General features: G+C 39.6%; 1 protein-coding gene across 3 annotated transcripts in view; it reads right to left on the reverse strand.

The window, feature by feature from the left end:
• The window catches only part of CERS5 (ceramide synthase 5), a 30,564-nt gene that overhangs the window by 4,903 nt on the left and 1,728 nt on the right, over nucleotides 1-23,933 (reverse strand). For 2 of the 3 annotated variants that reach the window (XM_080811101.1, XM_080811100.1), the window contains exons 2-6: nucleotides 6,495-6,600; nucleotides 5,778-5,908; nucleotides 4,871-4,928; nucleotides 2,292-2,342; nucleotides 1,498-1,590 (exon numbers count right to left, since the gene is read on the reverse strand). In XM_080811101.1, coding sequence (XP_080667227.1) covers nucleotides 1,498-1,590; nucleotides 2,292-2,342; nucleotides 4,871-4,928; nucleotides 5,778-5,908; nucleotides 6,495-6,600 — 439 coding nt within the window. Of the gene's footprint in view, nucleotides 1-1,497; nucleotides 1,591-2,291; nucleotides 2,343-4,870; nucleotides 4,929-5,773; nucleotides 5,909-6,494; nucleotides 6,601-23,933 lie in introns of all 3 variants that reach the window. The other variant, XM_080811102.1, reaches the window with a different exon arrangement.

The following is a 23,933-nucleotide window of genomic DNA, read 5'->3' on the forward strand; positions in this document are numbered from 1 at the left end:
AACAGCAGAGGTGGGTAAAGGCAAGGCCATAGAGGTTCTATTTTGTTTAAACTCTCCCTTATGGAGCACCCTAGCATTTGACCCAAAACTCTACACCAGTAACTGACCTATAATCTATGTTAATATAGCTCCAAGCATGGAAAATAACCATTCTGTTTGGAAGTTGCAGAATATGTAGACCATGTATGCTGACCTGACACTTGGAAATAATTTCCCAGGTGGTAATCAGACCTATAAGCAGTATCTTTGAGATTCTAAGACTGTTCTAATGAAGGAAATTTCAACCAAAGGGACCTAACAGAAAGGAGAGGTCTGTGGAGGGGTAAAGTTAAACTCTTCTAAAAAGTTGCAGAGAAATACTAAATAATCTATCTTAACTGGAAGCACCTTCTGCTTTCAGATTTAAAGCTCTAATTCAAATGCCAAGGTTAAACTTGGAAAAAATTTCTAAATACCTCTTATCAAACATGTCTAATACTTCTCAACCCACTGAGGGAGAGGATGGGAGAAGGCAGGTGAATTTGGGTCAGAGAAACAGGGATGAGAAGTCTGTGCTCTCTCCAAATAGATACAATGGCAGGTTGTAGTTCTTGAGCTGGATGGGTTCACAGGTATATGTTCCAGTATGTTTTAAAAGCCACATATATATTATGAACCTTTTTATATGTGTCGTGTTTTAAAATAAATTTTTAACAAGGGGACCTGTGTCTCCTGACCATTGGAGAGTGAAGGGCATCTGAACTGAGTACCGAGCTTCTAGATTATACAAAAACTAAGAACCCAGATTTGTGTCAATCCATTCCCATAAATGCTAACCCTGGTTTTCCTGACCAAAGATAATCATGAGTTAGTGACCGATTAACGTTAGAGCTGCTGGAACCACATTATTTCAGGTGCATACCAATAAAAAGTGAAGATTTTGTCCTTTCTGTGTATAAAAAACTTAAGTCATTTCTAACTTTGTCACTGTGTGGCAAGTCAACTCACTTCCCTGAATCTCTGTTTCCTAAACAATAGCAAGAAAACAGTAAACTAAGTCATCTAAAACCCCTTCCAGTTGACATTCTTTGAGTAGCTGGAGTTACCAAGAAGGGAGAACAGAGAAAGGGCAAGGATCTCCGATGTAAATCAAAAGCCAGATCTTGCTTTTTTGAAAGCAGGCCTCTTCCTGGATGAGGCCTTGCTATCCCCAAGTTCTGACTAGTTCCCAGAACTTTATACATGTAAGAACCTCAGAGAAAACAGGAAAAGGGTATGCTTTTTAGCTGGTTAACTGTTCTTATCCTGGGCTGCCCTGAATGCCTCAGATACACTTACTTCATCATTGGTCAAGTCTCATTTCTGAGAGCATTACCGAGACCTAACAGTCTCATCAAACCTACTTCCTCCCTCTTTTGTGGTCCCAGGCAGGCCAGAAAATCCAGAATAGCAATCATGGTGGCTGCTAGAAAGGAGGAGGATGCAATAAATTAGCATGGAGGGAGGCAGTGTCCTTACCTTCCGTTTAATGTCTATAAACTGAGAAAACATTAGAGACCAATAGAAGGCCAATTCCATGATATAATAGTAATAAAGCCCACTTGTGAGAGGCTGGAAAAGAGAAAGTAGTAGTTAGAATACCAGCTAGTCAAAAATTCATTCCATCTCCGCAACTTCTTGTTTCAGAGGACCAATATTCAAAATTATTAGATACCCTTCTTCCCCATCATCTTCCAAGATCTGTACTAGCTGACAGGCTTTGGATTGGTGTGGAGAATTAAACCTCTTCCCTCCCCACATTCACATTTTCAGCTCACATCTTTAGAAAAGATCAGATAGGGTTAACACATACAATAGCACAATTAAATCAGTATGTCTAGAACTCTGGACAATTAGTGCTGATTTTCAGGGGATTGAAGACGCTCAGGTCTTTTCTTCTATCCTGTTAGCAGCCCCCTGACATTTTTCTAGTAATTGGTTAGAACTAAGATGCTTTTAAGGGGACTCCAAATTACCCTTGATTCAAAAAGGTCACCTGAATCAGAAAGCATCTCATTAAGTGCCAGGAAGCTGCTTTTCTTTCCACCCCAATTAGGGTGAATATAATAGGGAATCTGGAACAAAAAGATGGCTGGATTTCACTGTTATGGGGGCCCCAGAAATATATACCCTGAATATATGACTCAAAGAGACTCAGCCCCTAATCCCTCCAGAATACCAAGAAGACATGCCATCTGCCCTGAGACTGCCCTGCCTGCGTACCCTACCGTACCATAGATAAGGCCCCTGTCTTGAAGGGGTTCAGACCATACCTGATATGGATAGCCACGCCAGCACTGTCGGATGTCCCAGAACCAAGGTGACTAAGGGAAAACAGATAATCCAAGTCAGCCTTTAGGATTCAACCCTGGCTTACCTATAAATCCCTTTCTCTATAGTAGGAGCACAAGAGAGATAGGGAAGAAAAGGGAATCCTTGACGGAACTGATGGGTCCTGAAAGGGTCAATAAATGGGTAGGTTTTTCTTCTAAATCAAGACAGTGTTATTACAAAGAGAAAAACCATACTTGGAGGTAAATGAGAGAATGGAGAGCTCTAGGATAGTTTTTGGAAATATCAACATCTAGGATATGGGAAATAGGGAAGCAGGAAGACAATGATTCCATCTGACAACGGAGAGAGATCTCCATGCCGAAGATTCAAAAGTCAAAAATAATTATCTCTGTTGGAGTTTCAATTATGTTCTTTAAGGAATTTGTCTATTTCATCTAAGTTGTTGAATTTATTACTATGAAATTGTTCATAATACTGTCATTATCCTTCCAACATCAACAGGATCTATAGTGAGAGCCCCTTTTTCTCCCTGACATCGATCATTTGTTTTCTCTTTTTTATTCTAGGGGTTTAACAGCTTTAATTAAACCTTAAAAAGAACCAACTTTTGGCTTTATCAGTTTTCTCCATTGTTTGTCTAATGCCTATTTCATTAGTTTTTTAAAAATTTATTTTTTTTAATTTAAATTCAAGTAACTAATAAAAAATAATGTATTATTTGTTACAGGAGTATAGGTCTATGATATTTCATTACTTTTTTTTACCTTTTTTTGGTTCTTTCTTTCCTTTAACTTACTTTGCTCTTCTTTTTCCAGATCTTTTTTGTTTTTTTAAGATTTTTATTTATTTATTTGACAGAGATCACAAGTAGGCAGTGAGGCAGGCAGAGAGAGAGGGGGACGCAGGCTTCCTGCCAAGCAGAGAGCCCTATTCGGGGCTCAATCCCAGGACCCTGAGATCATGACCTGATCTGAAGGCAGAGGCTTTATTAACCCACTGAGCCACCCAGGCGGCCCTCTTTCTCCAGATCTTAAAAGCTTGTATCATTGATTTTAAAGCTTTCTTCTTTTCTAATATAAGCATTTAAAGCTATAAATTTCCCTCTAAGCATGCTTTAGCTGCATCCCACAAGTTTTGGTAGGCTGGGTTTTCAGCATCATTCTATTAAATATTTTCTCATTTCCCTTGTGATTTCTTCTTTAATCCATGGGTCATTTTCTTTTTTTTTTTTTTTTTTTTTTTTAATTTTTATTTATTTATTTATTTGTCAGAGAGAGAGAGAGAGAGAGGAGCGAGAGTGAGCACAAGCAGACAGAGTGGCAGGCAGAGGGAGAAGCAGGCTCCATGCTGAGCAAGGAGCCCGATGCGGGACTCGATCCCAGGACGCTGGGATCATGACCCGAGCCGAAGGCAGCTGCTTAACCAACTGAGCCACCCAGGCGTCCCCATGGGTCATTTTCAAGAGTTTAACTTGCAAATATTTTCTTGATATCTTAATATTATTGATTTTTAGCTAAATTCCATTATGGGCAGAGAACATACCTTATAAGATTTCAAAACTTTAAAATTTACTGAGACTTATTTTATGGACTAGCATGTGGTCTGTCTTAATTCATGTTCCATGTGCACTTGAAAATTATACATATTCTTCAGCTGTTGGCATAGTGTTCTCTAAATGTCAATTAGGTCAAACTGATTGATTGTGTTGTACAAATCTACATCCTTAGTAATTTTTTATCTAGTGACTTAGTCAATTATGAAAGAAGAGTATTAAAATCACCAACAATGGTATGGATTTGTCCAGTCCATTCCTTCAGTTCTGGCTCTTTTTACTTCATGTATTTTGAAGCCTCAATTATAACATTTAGAGGAAAATAGTGTGGTATAGTGAAAAAAAACAAAAACCAACCGCCATGGAATTGGGAATCAAAAAGCCTGAAATTTGGGGTGCCTAGGTGGCTCAGTCCTTAAGCATCTACCTTCCGCTCAGGTCATGATCCCAGGGTCCTGGGATGGAGCCCCGTATTGGCCTCTCTGCTCGGTGGGAAGCCTGCTTCTCCCACTCCCCCTGCTTGTGTTCCCTCTCTCGCTGTATCTCTGTCAAATAAATAAAATATATATTTTTTAAAAGCCCTGAAATTCTTCACCTCTGATAATTAACTAAAAAGCAGGAATACTACCAGTTTTATCCACTTTAAAGGGTTACTGATTTCATTTCTACAACTGTCTCCTTAGAAGAACAGGATTTTTGTCAAATGCTTTACAGAGTATCACAGACTATGCTGACTAATCAATACTCTACCATTATACTATGCTATTACAGTTAGTACTATTATCTCCCCTAAATAAGGGGAGAAACAGTAAAAAGTATTGAAGTCAGACACCAGACAGAAGACCATCTATATAGCAATATACACCTGGCTGTAGGCATTATAGTAAAAATAATATAAAAATAAGGGGAGGAGGAAAATAAAGAACTAATGGTATTTAACTTCTGTCTCTAGACATGTAGGCATGATTAGAATCCAGCAGCATACCACAGACAGTTTAGACTTACCGACCAGAGAAATTTAATTCCGTAGCAGAATATAGATAAATAGAAAGTGAATCTCCACCTGGGCGGGCAAAGAATAGAGATTATATGAATATTCACTCAAAAGAAAGTCTTTGAGGCTGAAGAAGTCAAGACAGCAGACTTGGAGCTCAGACAATTATGTGTAAGAAATAAGGTAAGTTCCCAGAGGGGCATCTGGCTGGCTCAGTCAGTACAGCATGCAGCTCTTGATCTCAGAATTGTAAGTGTGAGCACCACATGAGACATAGAGTTTACTTAAAAAAATAGTAATAATAAATAAATAAAATCTTAAAAAAAAAAACAAAAAAAACCCAGAGAAGTTCCTAAATAGGAACGAATACTGTTACCTAAAAAGCCAAAATGATAGAGACATCTTCCAGCTCTGTTTAAAAGACTTCCACAAGTGTATACTGGCTTTAATCAACTTTTCTTCCATACACTCCCTAATGATAGTGCCTAATATTTTTTTTTGCATGACAATGATAAATTGTGTTCTGTATCCAGAGGATAATTAGCAAAACCCTGGTGAAATGAAGTATAGTATATCCAGAAAAGGGATGTTTCCCACCAAAATGTCATTTTAGAGCAAGCTGGTACTATCTCTGCCAAGGTGTACAAGGGTGTGCCTATCTACCTACATGAATGCAGTTAGAGGAATGCCCTCCCAGTCTGTTTGGGAAAAGGGAACAAAATAGAACTACAACATTTATTTTAGTGGCAAGCATATTCAAGACACTAATGGTGACCAGTCTTCCAGTTCTCTTCTTTCCTGCCTATAATAATTTGAGTTAACCTCTACATCCACTGACTACTGTCCTACCAAAAGAAAAGCTCAGTCCGGACACACCCTACCCTTCTCCTCACTCCCCACCTCCCTATGCACACCTACATGCTTTCACAGAACTTTGTGAGCGTTGGAGGCTTGTCCTGATTCCTCCGATGACGAAACCAGCATTGGATCTTTCGGACATCCCAGTCCAGTTGCTTTGACAGGCCTTCCAGCCTCTTCTCATCAGGATACTGTAGATGTATGACCAGAGTCAGAACATCCCTTTTTCTTTGACCCTCTCATTAAATCCCTCTGACTAGCTGAGTGGCAGAGGGGTGATAACTACAGCAGTTTAAGGGATGTTTGTCTCTCTAGGTTTCATCCCCAAACTCATTTTTAGTAAGAAGTCCTATTTTACATGATCAAAGACCTTTTTTACCTTTATGTACCTCCTTCTCTGGTCGTCTCCCTCCAGCCCAAGTTGAGTGAAAAAAGCTACTAAAAATCCAAACTGTAAAGGCTATCGGTACCCTCCCTATCTTGATTATGCAACTAGATAATGATGGAAGCTGGAGCAGGGATAAACAAAATCAAGATGTGTGTCTGGAAAAGGCAGGGCTGTGGTGGCTAGTAGGCCTAAAATTCAAATGTATGTAAACTTCACTTATTTAAGGGATCCTGACCCAAAGGTATTCCCCCTGATGGGATAAAGCTCTCCTTATAGTTATATGGACTACCCATCCTATCCCTACCCTTGGAGATACCTGCTCTCTACCCTCCCTTTCCTTGTGGAGCAACCCCTCACATGACTCGTTCTCTGTTTCTTTGCCCACTTACCTTGGTAATAGATATGAACACCTTTTCAAGGATGGCATTAGGTTGGGCCGGATAGGGACCACTGTCCTGGATGCCAACATGAAGAGCACAGGGTTTGGCAATAAACCTGTAATAAGAAAAATCCAAAGCCATTTCTAAATATGGTTTGCTAAGCATGAAGAAAGATCCTGATTAGGGGACTGATGGGAGGCAAAAGGGAAAACACTTGGCTGGGAACTAGGACTTTTTGATTTGGTCCTGGATTCTGCCATTGATTCACTTGAGAAGTGACCTGTTGACGAAATATTAGAACGTTAAGCTCTCTTTCCATTGTTCTCTAATCACATCTTGAGCTTTAGAGTCAGAAAGACCTAAGTCAAACCTATTATTTTATCTACCAGTCTACCACTTACTGCCTGTAGGAACTTGGGTGATTAACCTCTCAAAGTCCATTTTTTTCATCTATGAGATGAAGACAACATCAACATCCTTGCTACTCAATATAAGGGCCACAGGCCAAAACATTATTAGTTTTTCCTTGTAAGCCTTTTGGAAATGCAGAATCTCGGACTCCATCCCAGACCTGCAAAATCAGAATCTGCAGTAACAGGATCCTCTGGTGGTCTTCATATGCCCATTAAAACGTTAGCAGCACTGGTCTACTTTATAAAACCTTTGTAAGTATTCAAGGAGACAATGTATCATGAAGACCATGGCACAAATGAGATACTTAATAAACAGTAGATTTCCTTACATCAAAAGATCAAGAAGATCTTAATTGGAGGGCCCTGGAGAACTGAGACTGAGCTCTTCCTAAATACAAATATCCTACATCTCCCTCACCTTCCTGGCTAATCAAAAGGTTACGTAAATACTTAGAACTTTCAGTAGCCTGGAAGAAAGGAAATTGGGAAGGGTGAGAAATAAATTACCTATTACTATTCAGTTCTATTCCCAAATCTACCACTAATAAGCCATATAAACTTAGTCAAGTCACTTAACTCTTGGGTCTTGGTTTCATCATCTAGAAGAAGTAATAAGGTGATTCATAAGATTTTTTTCTACATCTATGATTCCATGGTATTATCACTGATTGTACTTAGTTTTTAATGTGTAGATCTTTGAAAATTAAGGAACTGTTCTTTGGTTCTTCAAGAAAGATCTCTGTAGGGGCACCTGGATGGCTCAGTTGATAGAGCACACCACTCTTGATCTCAAGGTTGTGAGCTCAGGCCCCATGTTGGGCACAGAGTTTACTCTAAAAAGAAAAAAAATCTTAGGAAAATAAAAAAGAGGGATGTCTCAGTGGGTTGGTCGGTTAAGCATCTGACTCTTGCTCTCAGATTGTGAGTTCAAGCCCCGTGTTGGGCTCCACACAGGGCATAGAGCCTACTGAAAGAAAGAGAGGAGAGAGAGAGAGAGAGCTCTCTTTTTCACAATGATAAACTTCTGTGAGCATTAGCTCTAGGAAAGGCTCCTGTAATCATTTTCAGGATAAGTCAAAACCAGTTTTAAGTTCTCTTAGCACGTTAAGGCATCCCAAGATGAAAATGAGACTGGGAGGCATACAATGGAGTGCTCTTGACCTATTTTCTTGATCTGCATTTGAATCCAGAATTTATCTCTAAGGGAGGGACTGAGAATAAGAAACTATTATCTTCCTCTGTGAGAACTTTTTTTTACCCTTATCATCAAAGTTCCTCAGCCATGGAGAAATATTTATTCAGAGCACAAAGTTAGCCACATCTGTAATCTAGTCTCCCCTTTCACACAGGTGGTGCAAAAGTTTCATTCAAAGGCCAACACTAGTAGATACTTTAATTTCTATTTCCTGGTATATTATTCTGTGTACAAATATTTTAGCACCCCACTCATGTTTAAACTCCTTATGAACACAGAATATACAGGGAATATTGTTTTTGCATTTACCAAGGTTCTGTGTCTGTGCTCAGTAATTGCTCAGTAACTGACAAATGACAGGTCTTGCAAATCCTACCACCACTCTTTTGGAACTCAGTTTGGACCCAGGACTGAACAGCATCCAGAGGAGTAATTAAGGCAGTCATTCTTTGCTTTTGAGTTTGTGCTATATGAGATGAAAGCACTGTCTTCTCTCATCTACATTAATTACATGAAGAGGTACACCCAATAACAAAAACAGCTTTTCCAATTCCTTCCCTTGCTCCCTGATCCAGGGCTCTTTCTCAATTCAGAAGCAATCAGGTGATTAAAGGCCCCGAGTTAGAGTTTACCAGCTATAAGACTTGGTGAGTTACTCACCTATAGGAGGGAGATAAAATCTACTTCACAGGGTTATTTTAAAAATGAAATGACATGATTCATGCCTCACCCAGTACCTGATATTTAGTAAACATTCATTAAAAGGCAGCTGCTGCTGTTCTTCTTCTTCTTATTTTTAAAGGCAGCTATTATTATTTTTACCAGAACAGTTCAGTCTGGGTTCTCACTGATGGTGTCTCTGGCATAAGGCAAGAAGAATAAGAAATCTTATTTCATACAACAGGGACAGGTTTGTACCCTGCTCACCTGGGTGAAGCCAAGATAATTTTTTTATTATCTGGACCTTGGAGCGGACTTAATATCCTAGAGCTGTAATTAGCTCATATCCTGACCTTATTAGTTCACAGAGTGCAATGAAAGACAAAGTCACTGACATCCAGACAATCATAGTTATACAACTACAGACCCTAAGAAAATTTATCTATTTAACAAATATTTGTGGAGCACCTACATTGTGCTACAGTGTGAAGCACAAAACCATAAATAGGGACTTACGATTGCAAAAGAATTTTTTTCTGATAAAAGTTAAATATATAGATTTATTTAGGTTCCTAATGAATCATCTTAATGAAGAAAAGTGAAATTAGGTCTTCATCGTTTCTGTTAGATAAGCACTTATCAAAGCATGGCATAGAGACTCCCAGGGTTTCAGAGACACTTTCAAGAGGTCTATAAGGTCCAAACACTCTCATAACAAGTCTATAACTTCAGAATCATTCTTTTCTCTCTCATTCTCTCATGAGTGTACAGTGGAATTTTCCACAGATTACGTGAGATTGCAATAGACTGAATGCAGAGGCTGACATGGGAATACAGCTGCCAAGTACAAACAAGACTTACAAAAATGTAAAATAATACTATTCTTATCATAATTTTTTGTTTTGTTTTGTAAATGTGCTGCTGAAGCAAGCACACATTTGTTTTGTTTTGGAAAATATTTTTCATGAGACATCAGTTATATTACCAGTATAATCAATTTGTCATTTATAAATGAATTAATAAAAATTATTTGTTTTAAATTTCCATTTTAATTTCTAAAGCAGCCCATGTTGGTAGCTGTTCTCCATATAAACATAAACTCTCTCAGATCCTTACTAATTTTCAGAGTGTAAAAGATTCCTGACATCATAGTTTGAAAATTGCTATGCTGGATGACAGTGAGAAATCAAATTTACGTTGTGTTTTTTTTGTCTTCTCCAGGATCAATCTGTTGCCCAAGTTTTAAAATCATTTGAAAGACCAGACTTCCCTTTGCCTGCAGGTCTGAATTAGTAGGCATTCAGTGGCCTATAATGAATGGTAAGCTACTCCTATCCACCTGCCACTACAGAACACGAGTCTAGTGACCCAACCTGATTATAACATTTCTGTTCTGCTTTGTAGACATCATTTCATTCTGCCCTTTTCCTGCCCTGCAGCTACATGGCAGCAGCTGAATGAGGTCTGAGTTAATTAAGATGAAATTACTTACTACTTTGCTTTTTCATACAAAAGACGGGAGCTATGCTAACAATTCTATCTTCCTGATTCACTGCAACATCACTGGTGGACATGTACTATATACAAATATATTTCAAAGTATAGATCAAGCTTCTTAACTGGTGTATCATGGCAAGTAATATATTTGGGCTGTATTTACCCTGAGATACTGCTCTTAGCTCTCAGGCTGATCCATGGGGCCTGTGGTAGCTAGGTAACCTTAGTCTGTAGCCTCTGGCCTCATATACCTCACTGTGCAATACACAAAATATTTTCTCTATGTGCAGCAACATTATTAGGTTGGGAAGCAGTGGCTCAGATAAATTTCTGGAAAAATATAAAGTGTCAAAATTTATATATAAAAAAGAAAAATAACCATCAAAGAAATCAAAATAGGGAATGAAGGGAAAAATACAATAAAAAGAGAAAGGTCTTATACAGACTGATGAGGATGGTATACATTAGGTAATGAGTGACAATATCTGAACCTGAATGCCCCCCCCCCACATACGTGGGAAGAGAGGTAAGATTTTTTCTTTTTAAGATTTTACTTATTTAGGGGCGCCTGGGTGGCTCAGTGAGTTAAAGCCTCTGCCTTCAGCTCAGGTTGTGATCCCAGGGTCCTGGGATCAAGCCCCGCATCGGGCTCTCTGCTCGGCGGGAGCCTGCTTCCCTTCCTCTCTCTCTGCCTGCCTCTCTGCCTACTTGTGATCTCTGTCTGTCAAATAAATACATAAAATCTTTAAAAAAAAAAAAAAAGATTTTAGTTATTTATTTTAAAGAGCACAAGTCAGGGTGGGGGAGGGGGCAAGGGAGAGGGGGAAGCAGGCTCCCTGCTGAGCAGGGAGCCTGATGCAGGGCTCCATTTCAGGACCCTGGGATCATGACCTGAGCCTAAGGCAGATGCTTAACCAACTCAGCCAACAAGGCACCCACTCCTGTCCTTTTTAAAGAGTTTATTTATTTGAGAGAGAGATTAAGATGTTTAAATAAAGATTCTTTTTTTTTTTAAGATTTTATTTATTTATTTGACAGACAGAGATCACAAGTAGGCAGAGAAACAGGCAGAGAGAGGGGAGGAAGCAGGCTCCCTGCTGAGCAGACAGCCCGATGCGGGGCTCGATCCCAGGACACTGGGATCATGATCTGAGCCGATGGCAGAGGCTTTAACCCACTGAGCCACCCAGACACCCCTTAAATAAAAATTCTTAAGGCCAGAGAAAGTCTGTTTAGAGAATTTAATCCTTAGGTACACAAGCAGCATTCAAAAATCTTGCCCCAAGACATATGTACCCCCAAGAAGCAAATGTAGAGTCCCACAGAAAACAGATTCCAAAATTCCCTTCCCTTTGCAACTGAATTCTTAATAAACCAATCACATTAAAAATTTGAGTGGCTTCTGTAGGGTGGAAAGAGGAGAAAGTAAAAAAGACATTCAGGCAGCTGGAACAGGATGTATTAAAGCAAAGAGATAAGAAACAAAATATGCTTAGGGAACTATGCAATGTACAAATTCGGGGCTGGCAACAGGGCCAGGAGAAAAAGCTGTACACCAGATCACAGGTGCCTCGTATGTTATGCTAAATGTGAACTTTATCCTATGTAGAGTAATTGGAAGGTTTTAGGCTGAGGTGGAGGAGAGACAGATTTGTGTATTAAAAAAGGAATGTCATCAGTTAAAGGCCACTGTAAAAACTCCATGCTGTAAGTGATAAAGCACTGAACTAAGGCTATAGAAATGGAAAGGAAAGGATTGATTCAGGAGATGCTGAGGAGGTAAAACTAATAGCACCTGGTGACTGAAGAGATGTAGAAGGCAAAAGAAAGAGTTAAGTGTTCCCTATTTCTGGCTTGGGAGACTTGATTATGGTGTCTCAACCAAGTAGAACGTAAGGTAAGAAAGCAAATTTGGGAGCAATAGATGAATTTTGTTATGCTGAATTTGAAGTGCTTATGGGAACATCGAAATGGAACTGTCTAGTAGGCAAATAAACTTGGAAAGGGGCTTAACACTCTCTCTCTCTCTCTGACCTGAGAAAGAAAAAAACAGCAAGAGAATGAGAATGTAAGTGGTAGCTAAAATTGTGGGGGTGCACGTGATTGTAACAAGAAAGGAACACAAATTGAGAAGAAAACCAAGGTCAGGATCCTGAGAAATACTAGCGTAAAAGGTGCAGTTAGAGGACAAGAAGGCCAGAGGTAGAGTCGTATCAAATGAGGCAGAGATCAAGACAAGGATTTCAATATCCACTAGATTTGGCAACTTGGAGATCTGTGGTAACCTTCACCAAAGAAATTCCAGAAGAATAAAGACTCTAGAGAGGGTATATAAGGAGAAAGAAGGAAATGGAAATAGCTGATTCTTTTTTTTTTAATTTATTTTAATAAACATATAATGTATTTTTACCCCCAGGGGTACAGGTCTGTGAATCGCCAGGTTTACACATTTCACAGCACTCATCATAGCACATACCCTCCCCAATGTCCATATCCCCACCACCCTCTCCCGTCCCCCCTCCCCCCCAGCAACCCTCAGTCTGTTTTTTGAGATTGAGTCTTTTATGGTTTGTCTGAAATAGCTGATTCTTAAACATCTTGACTGAGAAGGGAATCCCTTCAATTTCTGGCATCAGAGTCACTCTATAAACTAAGATCCCTGTGCTTCAGATCCATTCTCTTCCTGATCAGAAATTTCATTCTATTTATTCTTTTTTTTTTTTTCTATCATCTTCAGCCTCACTATTTCTTTCTTCTTGTCAGAACTTAAACATGTTCAAGTTCTTCTCATCTTTAAACAGCTCTCCCTGCCCCTCATACCCTCTGGCACTCTCCCACCTCTGACTATGAAGTTCTTCAAAAAAGTTCTCTCCTCAAGCCTTCTCTTCTAACTCCCACTTATTCCTAGCCTTCATCCCCCTCTCATCTGGCCTCTGTCCCTACACTCCATTGGCACTGCTCTTGCCAAAGTTGTCAACGAGCTCCCTACTGTGAAATCAAAAGGATGCTTTTCAGTCCTCTATCTTACCTGACCACTCGGCATTATTCTAAGTTATTGACCCTGCCCTCCCTCATGAAATGCTCTTTTCTCTTAGCTTCCTTACTACCATACTCTCCCTAGTTTTCTCCCTCTATCTCTCTGGCAGAACTAGACTGCTTGGTATACACTGCTAGTTGAGTCACCTAGACATGCTATTTAACTTTCTCTATGCTCCCATTTTCTCACCCCATAAAATAAGGATAAACTAATATCCACCTACTTCATAAAGTTACTATGAGGACTCAACAATGTTTAGTACTCAGAACAATGCCTTGGACCAAGTAAGTACTTATTAAATGCTAACTACTGATATTATCAAATACTATAAAGCTGTCATACCTCTTGTCTCCTGTTGGGCTCCCCCACCCCCAGCCCCCCCCCTCTGCTAAAATGTGCTGTTTCCTCAGAATTCTATGCAGGTTCTTTTCTTACTCTACACACTCATTCTGCTTGATCTTATTCAATTACAGCAGAAAGTCTCAAAGTATAGTCTACAGACCCCACAGGGTCCCTAAGATATTCTCTAGAGGCCCACAAAGCAAAAACTATTTTTGAAATAATTTTAAGACACTATTTGCCTTTGTTGCTGTGTTGACATTTGCAATGATAGTGCAAAGCAACGGAAGGTAAAACTTACAGTGCTTGAGAATAAATCAAGGCAGTGGCAGCAAACTGTAGTAGTAGTTTTTGTGTTCTTCCTTGCTATATGTCCTCTTATTTTTTTTAAGCCAGTTCACTTAAGAATGTCCTTGATGAAGCAATACAAATGATTGATTTTAATAAATATCAGCCTTTGAGTGTATTTTAAAAAAGCATTCTGTGATAAAATGGGAAGTACACAGAAAGCACTTTTGCTGGACACCAAAGTATATAGTTGTCTCAAGGAAACACTAGTTCAACTGAGTTCTGTGCTGAAATAAATCACTTTCTTCACAGAATACCACTTTTACCTGAAAGAATGGCCAACAGACAAACCAAGGTTATTTGGATCTGTGTTTTAGGAAACATTTTCTTGAAAATGAATAAAATTAAGCTTTTCATGACGCCCCCCCCCCCAAACTAATGCCAATGATAAAATTCAAGCTTTCAAGTGAAAATTAGAATTTTGGAGAACTTATATCCACCTTTGAGCTTGACAACTTCCCAGCACTTCAAGCTTTCATAGGGCTGGTTCTGATGAGATTAACTAATATGATTTTTTTAAAAAAGATTTTTATTTATTCAGGGACAGAGAGAGATCACAAGTAGGCAGAGAAGCAGGCAGAGAGAAGGGGGGGAAGCAGGCTCCCGGCTGAGCAGAGAGCCTGATGCGGGACTTCATCCCAGGACCCTGAGATCATGACCCGAGCTAAAGGCAGAGGCTCAACCCACTGAGCCACCCAGGCGTCCCGATTTTTTAATATTATATAAAGGAATGTACTGACATTTGGGAGATCTATATAACTCAGTGAACCAGTATTTTTCTTTTTCTTAACTGAAGTATTTTTATTTTATGTACAAAGAGTTAGCATGAAAGTAGGTATCTTAGATATCTGCAGTTAAGGTAGATGACCCATTGAAGATGTTCACTTAATCCAACTTACTGAAGCCTATATCCTTCACATACTGATGGAAACAATGGTGGCACATACTGAGGCTGTATTTTCAGATCAGACCATGCTAGTCTGAGCAGATGTGGCAAGCATGAGAACTTTTTTTTTTTTTTTTTAAGATTTTTATTTATTTAAGAGAGAGCAAGACAAGCAGCAGAGGGAGATGGAGGGAGAGAAGCAGGCTCTCCACTGAGTAGGGAGCCTGATGTGAGGCTTGATCCCAAGACCCTGGGATCATGACCTGAGCTGAAGGCAGATACTTAACAGAGTCACCCAGGTATCCCAGGGATGAGAACTCTTGCCAGATTTCCTCAGATGACTCCAGTAGAGCTACTGGTAACCCATCTTGCTCTCTTGGATGCAACGAGGCAAAGTGACCAATTCTTGATAGCCATTCAAAATTTAAGACAGACCAATGGATTTTAACATGAATGAAAAGTTCATTGATAGGGTTTCAGATTCCACAATGCAACCAACATTCAAGAAACTACTACTTAGAGACATGTGGGTGGTTCAGTCAGTTAAGCATCTGGCTCCTGGTCTCAGCTCAGGTCTTGATCTTAGGGTTGTGAATTCAAGCCCTACGTTGGGCTTCACATTGGGTGTGGAGCCCAATTTTTTAAAAAAGAGAAAAGAAACTACTACTTGTGTTGTGGTGTTGTATCAAAGAAAAACTACTTCTCCTTTCCAATGACTTATTTGTGTGAGGCCAGCTTTCATTTATATACTTCAACCAAAACAATGTATCACAAGAGATTGAATTCAGAAGTCAGAGAGAAGAATCCAAAAGAATCCAACTATCTTCTATTAAAGCCAGGCATGAAAGAGATTTGCATGAAAGAGATTGTTCTCTCTAAATATTTTTGAAAATAATTACTTTTATAAAATGTTATCCACATTAACATGTAACATGGCTTACTGTTACTTTTTTTTTTTTTTTTTTAAAGATTTTGCTTATTTGAGAGACAGAGTGAGTGAGAGAGAGCAAGCACATGAGCAGGGGAAGAGGAAGAGGGAGAAGCAGACTCCCCACTGAGCAGGTAGCCTGATGCGGAGCTTGATCCTAGGGCCCCGGGATCATGACCTGAGTCAAAGGCAGATGCCTAACTGAATGAGCCCCCCAGGTGCCCCTATTACTGTTACTCTTAATGAAATAAAAAGTACATTTCTTAAATTTCTCAACTTTCTTTTCTTTTTTTCTCTTTAGATTTTACTTATTTACTTGTCAGAAAGAGAGAATGAGCACAAGCAGGGGGAGTGGCAGGCAGAGGCAGAAGCAGACTTCCCGCTGAGCAAGGAGCTGGATGCTGGACTGATCCCAGGATCCTGGGATCATGCCCTGAGCCGAAGGCAGATGCTTAACTGACTGAGCCACCCAGGTGTCCCTCAACTTTACTTTCAAATATGGAAAAACTAATAGGAATAAGGGATGCTCAATAAATTTTAAGAATGAAAAAGAATGCTGAGAACAAAAAGTCCCATTCAAAAATTACTAAATTATACTAATACTATTCATTTGTGTGTTGATGACTCCCAACCATACATTATTTTGTATATCCCTTATAAATATGTACCCACGTCAGTGTATTTTCCTGAGTAAATTCTTTAACACACACACACACATAAAGAATTTATTTATTTCACAGAGAAAGACACAGCAAGAGAGGAAATACAAGTAGGGGGAATGCGAGAGAGAAGAAGGCCTCCTGCCAAGCAGGGAGCCCAACACAGGGCTCAATCTCAGGACCCTGGGACCTTGACCTAAGCTGAAGGTAGACGCCTAACAACTGGCACACCCAGATGCCCCTATTTTTTATATTTTTAAAAAGATTTTATTTTTAAGTAATGTCTACACCCAACATGGGGCTTGAACTCACAGGCCCAAGATCAAGAGTTACATGCTCAACCAACTGAGGCAGCCAAGCACCCTTCTGAGTAAATTCTTGAGGACAGAATTTGCTGTCTACCAACAACATGTGCTATACACATTTGTTGTACTTACATGTATATACTTTGCAGTTTCTTTTGATGACTATTTTTTTTTTTTTGGCAAGTTTGTTCTTTTTTTTTTTTTTTAAGATTTTATTTATTTGTCAGAGAGTGTGCACAAGCAGGGGGAACAGCAGGCAGAGGGAGAAACAGGCTCCCCGCGGAGTAGGGAGCCTGATACAGGACTCTATCCTAGGAATCTGGGATCATGACCTAAGCTGAAGGCAGCTGCTTAAACGACCAAGCCACCCAGGCATCCCTGGCAAATCTGTTCTTAAAGCAGCAGCAGATGAAAAAGAAAAGGACCTCTATGATATATATTACCCTAAACCATGGCAAGGCATGCATTGGGATTAATAGCAGACTATTCTTCCCTCCTTCTTCCACTTTCATCAAAGTTATCTTCACTTAGGCCTATAACAGGGCTTTAGAGCATTACGATGACTAATACCTGTGTAATCTGATGTACCTACCAGGTACTGTGATGAGAAGGATCAGCATCCTGCTTACATCTAACCTCACTGTAAGGGACATAAGTCTTGAGATAGTAAGAATTACATGCAGTATGCATGTTAAAATGTTTCAGGTAGACACAATTTAAGACTAACTTGTAGTATCACTGTATAGTAGCTAGTGAATATTTTACTTGCTGTAGAGCAGCAGTTCTCAAAGTGTGGCTAAAGAACAGCTAGTAGTCCCTAAGACTCTCATTGCTAAAGAATTTCTCCCTTTCCAACTATATACACACATTTTTTTCATTACAGATACTTATCTTTTTAATTTTTTATTAAATTTTTTAGGGAGGGGGCAGGACAGAGGAAAAGGGAGAAAGAGAATCTTAAGCCAGCTCCACGCCCAATGCCTAACCCAGCCCAGAGCCAGGCAAGGTGGGGCGGGGTGTGGGGGTGTGTGGCCTCAATCTCACAACCCTGAGATCATGACCTGGGCCCAAATCAAGAGTCAGATGCTTAACGAAATGCACCACCCAGGTACCCCATCTTTACACACAATTTATCTTTTTTAAATGGGCAAGTGAGGGGCGCCTTGGTGGCTCAGTGGGTTAAAGCCTCTGCCTTCGGCTCAGGTCATGATCCCAGAGTCCTGGGATTGAGCCCCGCATCAGGCTCTCTGCTCAGCGGGGAGCCTGCTTCCCCCTCTCTCTCTGCCTGCCTCTCTGCCTACCTGTGATCTTTGTCTGTCAAATAAATAAATAAAATCTTAAAAAAAAATAAATGGGCAAGTGACTATACAACTTAATGTATTTGCTTAAAGTAGAAACATAAAAATGTACGAGTGCCAAGAGATGGTAGAGAAAAAGGTTAACAAGAAACTCTTCCTTAAGAAGTTTTTACTATCCTTCAGAGTCCAAGAAGCAAGTGTTTATTAGTGAGACAGTAAGCCTATATTTATGTTAACCATTAAAAGGAAGTGAACCCACCTCTTCCAAACTCCCCTAACAGCCTTATGCATATATTTATTATACTGTATTTTAAACCACTGATTTTCTTACTTTCTTCCTCAGAGCAGAAACCATGACTTACTCAGAGTTTTATCCATTGTACAGAATTTGACATCTGGCATATATTAAGCTCTCAATAAATAATTGCTGAAGAGAAAAGAAAATGGGTAGGAACTTAATTCTCAAGAAAAGGTGAAGTGTTTCATGGAAATGTGCCCACCTGTCCTCCTGAGTCATCAGATTACCTGCCAGCTCCATGTAGGAGAAGGTCATTGATTTCTGGGGAACCAGCAGAAATTCAAGTTAACCAATTTCAGTATAACTGGAAATGTCCCCAAGAATAATTAAACATAACCACAACAACCTAATTGGGTTTGAGACCTTCTGTGCTTATTAAGTGAGATGTCTTACAACTGCTGACACTACCCAAAAGCCAAAGACTACAAGGAATACCCTTTTTTTTTTTTTTAAAGATTTTATTTATTTGAGAGAAGAGAGAGAGAGAGGGAAGGAGAGAGGGAGAACCGGACTCCCCACTGAGGGGCTCGATCCCAGAACCCTGAGATCATGACCTGAGCCAAAAGCAGATACTTAATCCACTGAGCCACCCAGGCATGGCAGGAATACCCTTTTTAAGAAACTCCATAATTTAGAGAAGAGATAAAATACTGTGATTATTCTTTTTTTTTTTTTAAGATTTTTATTTATTTATTTGACAGACAGAGATCACAAGTAGGCAGAGAGGCAGGCAGAGAGAGAGAGGGGGAACCAGGCTCCCTGCTGAGCAGAGAGCCCGATGCGATGCGGGGCTGGATCCCAGGACCCTGGGATCATGACCTGAGCCGAAGGCAGAGGCTTTAACCCACTGAGCCACCCAGGCGTCCCAACTGTGATGATTCTTAATGTCTTATCGGAGCTGTGCAGCACCCCATGTACATTTAACTACTCGACAAACTTGTTTGTTTACAGATCAACTACTCAATAAGTGGCCATACGCAGGAAAGCAAAACTACAGAGCAGTTCTTGGCTAGACGGCTGATCGATCACTCAGTAATTACTCAAAATAGCCTATTACGTCATTTATATCATTCAGGAAATGATTTACATTTTAAAACCCCCATTTTTGGGCGCCTGGGTGGCTCAGTTGGTTAAGCAACTGCCTTCAGCTCAGGTCATGATCCCGGAGCCCTGGGATCGAGTCCCAAATCAGGTTCCCTGCTCCATGAGGAGTCTGCTTCTCCCTCTGACCTTCTCCCTCTGACCTTCTCCTCTTTCATGCTCTCTCTCACTATCTCTCTCTCAAATAAATAAAATCTTTGAAAAAAAACCAAACCATTTTTGGGGCACCTGGGTGGCTCAGTGGGTTAAAGCCTCTGCCTTCAGCTCAGGTCATGATCCCAGAGTCCTGGGATGGAGTCCGCATCAGGCTCTCTGCTCAGCAAGGAGACTGCTTCCCCTCCTTCTCTCTCTGCCTGCCTCTCTGCCTACTTGTGCTCTCTGTCAAATAAATAAATAAAAATCTTTAAATTAAAAAAAAATTTTTTTTTACTACAATTTTTAGAAAAACCTCTTGTTTAGAGCAGGGTCTGATATACTTAGGACAGATCACCTTCTCGTCCTAAAAAAAATGAATCAAATGTGAATTTACATTAAAATTCTTTTCAGTTATAAATATTTGTTTGAATTACTTATCAACACTGCTCAGGAGGAATATAATACACACCACATATATAATTTTAAATTTTCTAACAGCCACATTCAGAAAGGGAAAAAAGAAACAGGTAAAATTAATTGATAATATACTTTGTTTAACCTGATATATCCAAAATACTATCACATCAATATATAATCAATGTTAAAATTTGAGATATATTACATTCTTTTTTTTTCCTCCACAGTCTTCAAAATCTGATGTGTATTTTACACTTAGAACACATCTAACTAACACATCACATTTGAACTAGTCACATTCGAAATCTGCAAAAACTAGTGGCTACTGTACTAAACAGCACAGTTTCAGATAATTCAGAGAGAATTCCTCACATCTAGGAAAATTGTTTGTTTCTAGGAAAACTGATTTCAAATTTTTTTGTTGTTGTTACAAGTTATTATGGTTAACTCCTTTTGTAGTGACATTTCTTTCTTTCTTTTTTTTTTTTTAAATTTTATTTATTTATTCAAGAGAGAGAGAAAAAAAAAATGAGAGGAGAGAGGTCAGCAAGAGAAGCAGACTCCTTGCCTAGCAGGGAGCCTGATGTGGGTCAATCCCCGGACTCAAGGATCATGACCTGAGCTGAAGGCAGTCACTTAACTAACTGAGCCACCCAGGTGCCCTGCAGTAACATTTCAATTAACTTCCCTGAAGATTAATGTGTGAGTTCAAGCACAGAGTCCAAAACTCAGTGAAGAGCGGCTTTCATCTGCCTAAAAATACCTCTGGAGAGGAAGCCAAAAAGAGGTGTATCTCCCTTTCCACTCTGTAAGAAGGGTGCAGATTTCATTTGCTTGCCTCTTCTTCATTAATTTCTTCTTAACCCATCTAGGAGACCTTAGTTTTCTGAATCAGGAAGTGGCTAAAGCAAATCTGATGTTTCTTTTCTGTGACGAATATATTGTCTCCGGGGATAAATCCGGAACCTGACCTCAGGCATTCCAGTATTCAGAGTTTTCTGCAGAGTCTTAACACCCACTGCCCACAAAGGGTTGGGGAAAAAAGCTTCCCCAGAGAGAGGATGGACACATAAGGCTTCTGACTGTCTGGAGCTTATTAAGAAGTGGATTCTTAGATAAGGGCAGGATCATGTGACTGACTTTTCTAATCCTGCTCTGCTGGATCTGCAAACCTGATTTGATTCTGTGATTTACAACCCAATAACACCCAACAGAATACTTTTAGGGGTGCAGTGAAAGGGATAGTCTCTCTTGCAGCCTAGCCAGCAGCTTTGTCCATTCTTCCCAAAGCCTCTCTACCTTTTGTGGAGGACCCACTAATACTGGGTCACAACGCTGTGACCTGACATGGATTTGGAAGGAGGGCAGCAGGCCTATCAGGGAGAGGAAAAAAGTTCTACCTCCACTTAGCGGAAGTGGGGGGAAAACAAGAAAGGCAGTATGTAGCAGAGGTAGCAAAGCTTACAAGAGGAAGATGAAATGAGTGGTTGAGAAATGTGCACAAAAAAAAAAAAAAAGTGAGTCACTACTCTTGTTGCCAGTTACATGACAGGCCAGCAAGTGAGTCTGTTTAGTCTCCTGTAACAGAGACTGGTATTGAGAAGGCTCTTTACACACTCCAGTGAGATTGCTTTGGAAGTAACAAGAGAGAAGAGGGGACTGGAATAATGAATGAGCCCCACGGATAGCTCTCATCTATCTCCTGCATAATTCACAAAATAATTTTCTTCTGGCAACACAAAGCTCCTATTGCAATACCATATTCAAAATAAATGAGACTATATAGCTCTGATGAATGTCAATATTAAGTCTTAAGCTCCTGCTTGATCCCAAGAAACAAGTGCTCAAGCGACTAGATACTAAGTTTCAAACAGTTTAATCATGAACTTAGTAGGAAGTTTTAAAAAAAATGTGGAAGAGTTTCTTATCCCTGTTTCGATAGGGTACAGGGTAGCATGAATATGTGTATGGGGAGGGGAGAAAGAAAAAATGTGTAGAAAGGTGCACAACATGCATGTATAATATGATGAAATTTAACCAGAAACAAAGGAATCTTAGTTTTGCCTCTCTCAGCTAAGCCAAACATCTATTTCAGGTTGAAGATCTAGATTCTGGTCACTCCTCTGGGCATCTGTGTAGATGAGGATAGACCCTTCTCAAACATCCAATAAATATTTACCAACAACATGCTATTCCTGAGGCATTTTGCAAGGTGCAGCCCACCAGAATACAACCACTCACCAGAGGCCCACAAAGGAAAACCTCTATTCCTTGGTAAGTAATAATCTCCTACCTGCAATTCTTCAGCAAAATAGTTAGCTAGATACAAACACTTTACTTATTATGGTCAGGCGCCTTTTCAAGTCATCCTTATTAGATGTAGTTCTCCAGGGAATGTGAGAACTTAAAAAAAAAAAAATGCCCAGTGTGGTTGATGAAAAGGATGAGAAAGTAAGACCAAACTGTAAATGCTATCTTTATTCTTTGGGAGTTTTTTTTTTTAAGTTTATTTATTTTTTAATAATTTCAACACCCAACTTGGGGCTTGAACTCACCACCCTGAGATTAAGAGTCACATGTTCTTCTTACTGAGCCAACCAAGCACCCCTATTCTTAGGGAGATTCTTTTTTTTTTTTTTTTTTTTAAGATTTTTATTTCTTTGTCAGAGGGACAGAGAAAGAGCACAAGCAGAGGGAGAAGCAGGCTCCCCACCGAGCAAGGAGCCTGACATGGGACTCGATCTAGGACCCTGGGATCATGATCTGAGCCAAAGCCACTTAACCAACTGAGCTACCCAGGTGTCCCTCTTTGGGAGATTCTTAAAACAGCACAAATAGCAATAATTTATCGAAGGGCATAGTGTAAGACTCATTAAAATATACAGAACAATTTGAAAAAAAAAAAAAGTCTTCAAGTCAAATACATTATATTAAATAACCAAGAATAAGATGAGCATGGATTTGTTCTCCAAATCTTAGAATATTGGAAGAGGGGGTTAAACCTTGAGGCTTAGGAAAATGATCTGGATCTTAGTTCCCCAGTGAGTATGAAACCTCTGAAAAGCTGCGGGATGTTTCTAAGCCTTAGCTCACTATCTATAAAAAAAGGCTGGAGTTCTAGCTCTTACAGTCTATGACTACTACATGAATCACTTCTAGAAACCGATTTGAGAAATGAGAAAACGTAGGAAAGACAATTAACTGTACCAATATTTCTAATACATCTGTTACTATACTCTAAGAGTGGATTCTACTACTTTTATGGAAGGCCAGTGTAGCAAGAGAGGAACTGATAATTCTGCAGTCAATTCTACTGCTTAGTAGGTTTTATAAAAAGAAACAAAATAGCAAGACTGCTTCTAGGGTTAAACTTTCCTAAGGTCAATCATGGGATTAACAAGATGCCTGACCTTACTAGCCAAGGAATATCATACTAGAATGCTTTCAGCTCAGTATCCCCATCTACCCTTACTTACTCCCTGGACATTGGAGCACCATAGAAACATTCAGATAGAATTCCCACAGGTAAAGGATCCTTTCCAGTGGCTCTGCCAGGGATGTATAAGTCTTCACAGGTGTCTGAGGGAACTCTCTGGAAATCTGAAGATACGTGCAAGTTTATACAAAATGGGTATTTATAAGCAACAAGCTATTTCCTCTTACCACTGACATGACGAAATTTCCATGTTGGCATATATGAAAAGCAGAGACTCTCTTCCTAGGACAATTAAATTTTTTCTGTCCTGAATTGTGTATTTTCCTTTTTAGTCATTACATTATCTTTCTCTTTTTTCAGCCCTCATACACAGTTGCCAAGGTGGAGAGTACCTAGAACTAGGTTATTCCTGAGGGATAAGTGGTTTTTGCCCCTACACCAGGAATATTTAATACAATGACTACACTTTAAAAATGGCAACAATAAGTTCCCAAGG

The sequence above is a fragment of the Martes martes genome (assembly GCF_963455335.1).
Source record: "Martes martes genome assembly, chromosome: 8".
NCBI lineage: Eukaryota > Metazoa > Chordata > Mammalia > Carnivora > Mustelidae > Martes > Martes martes.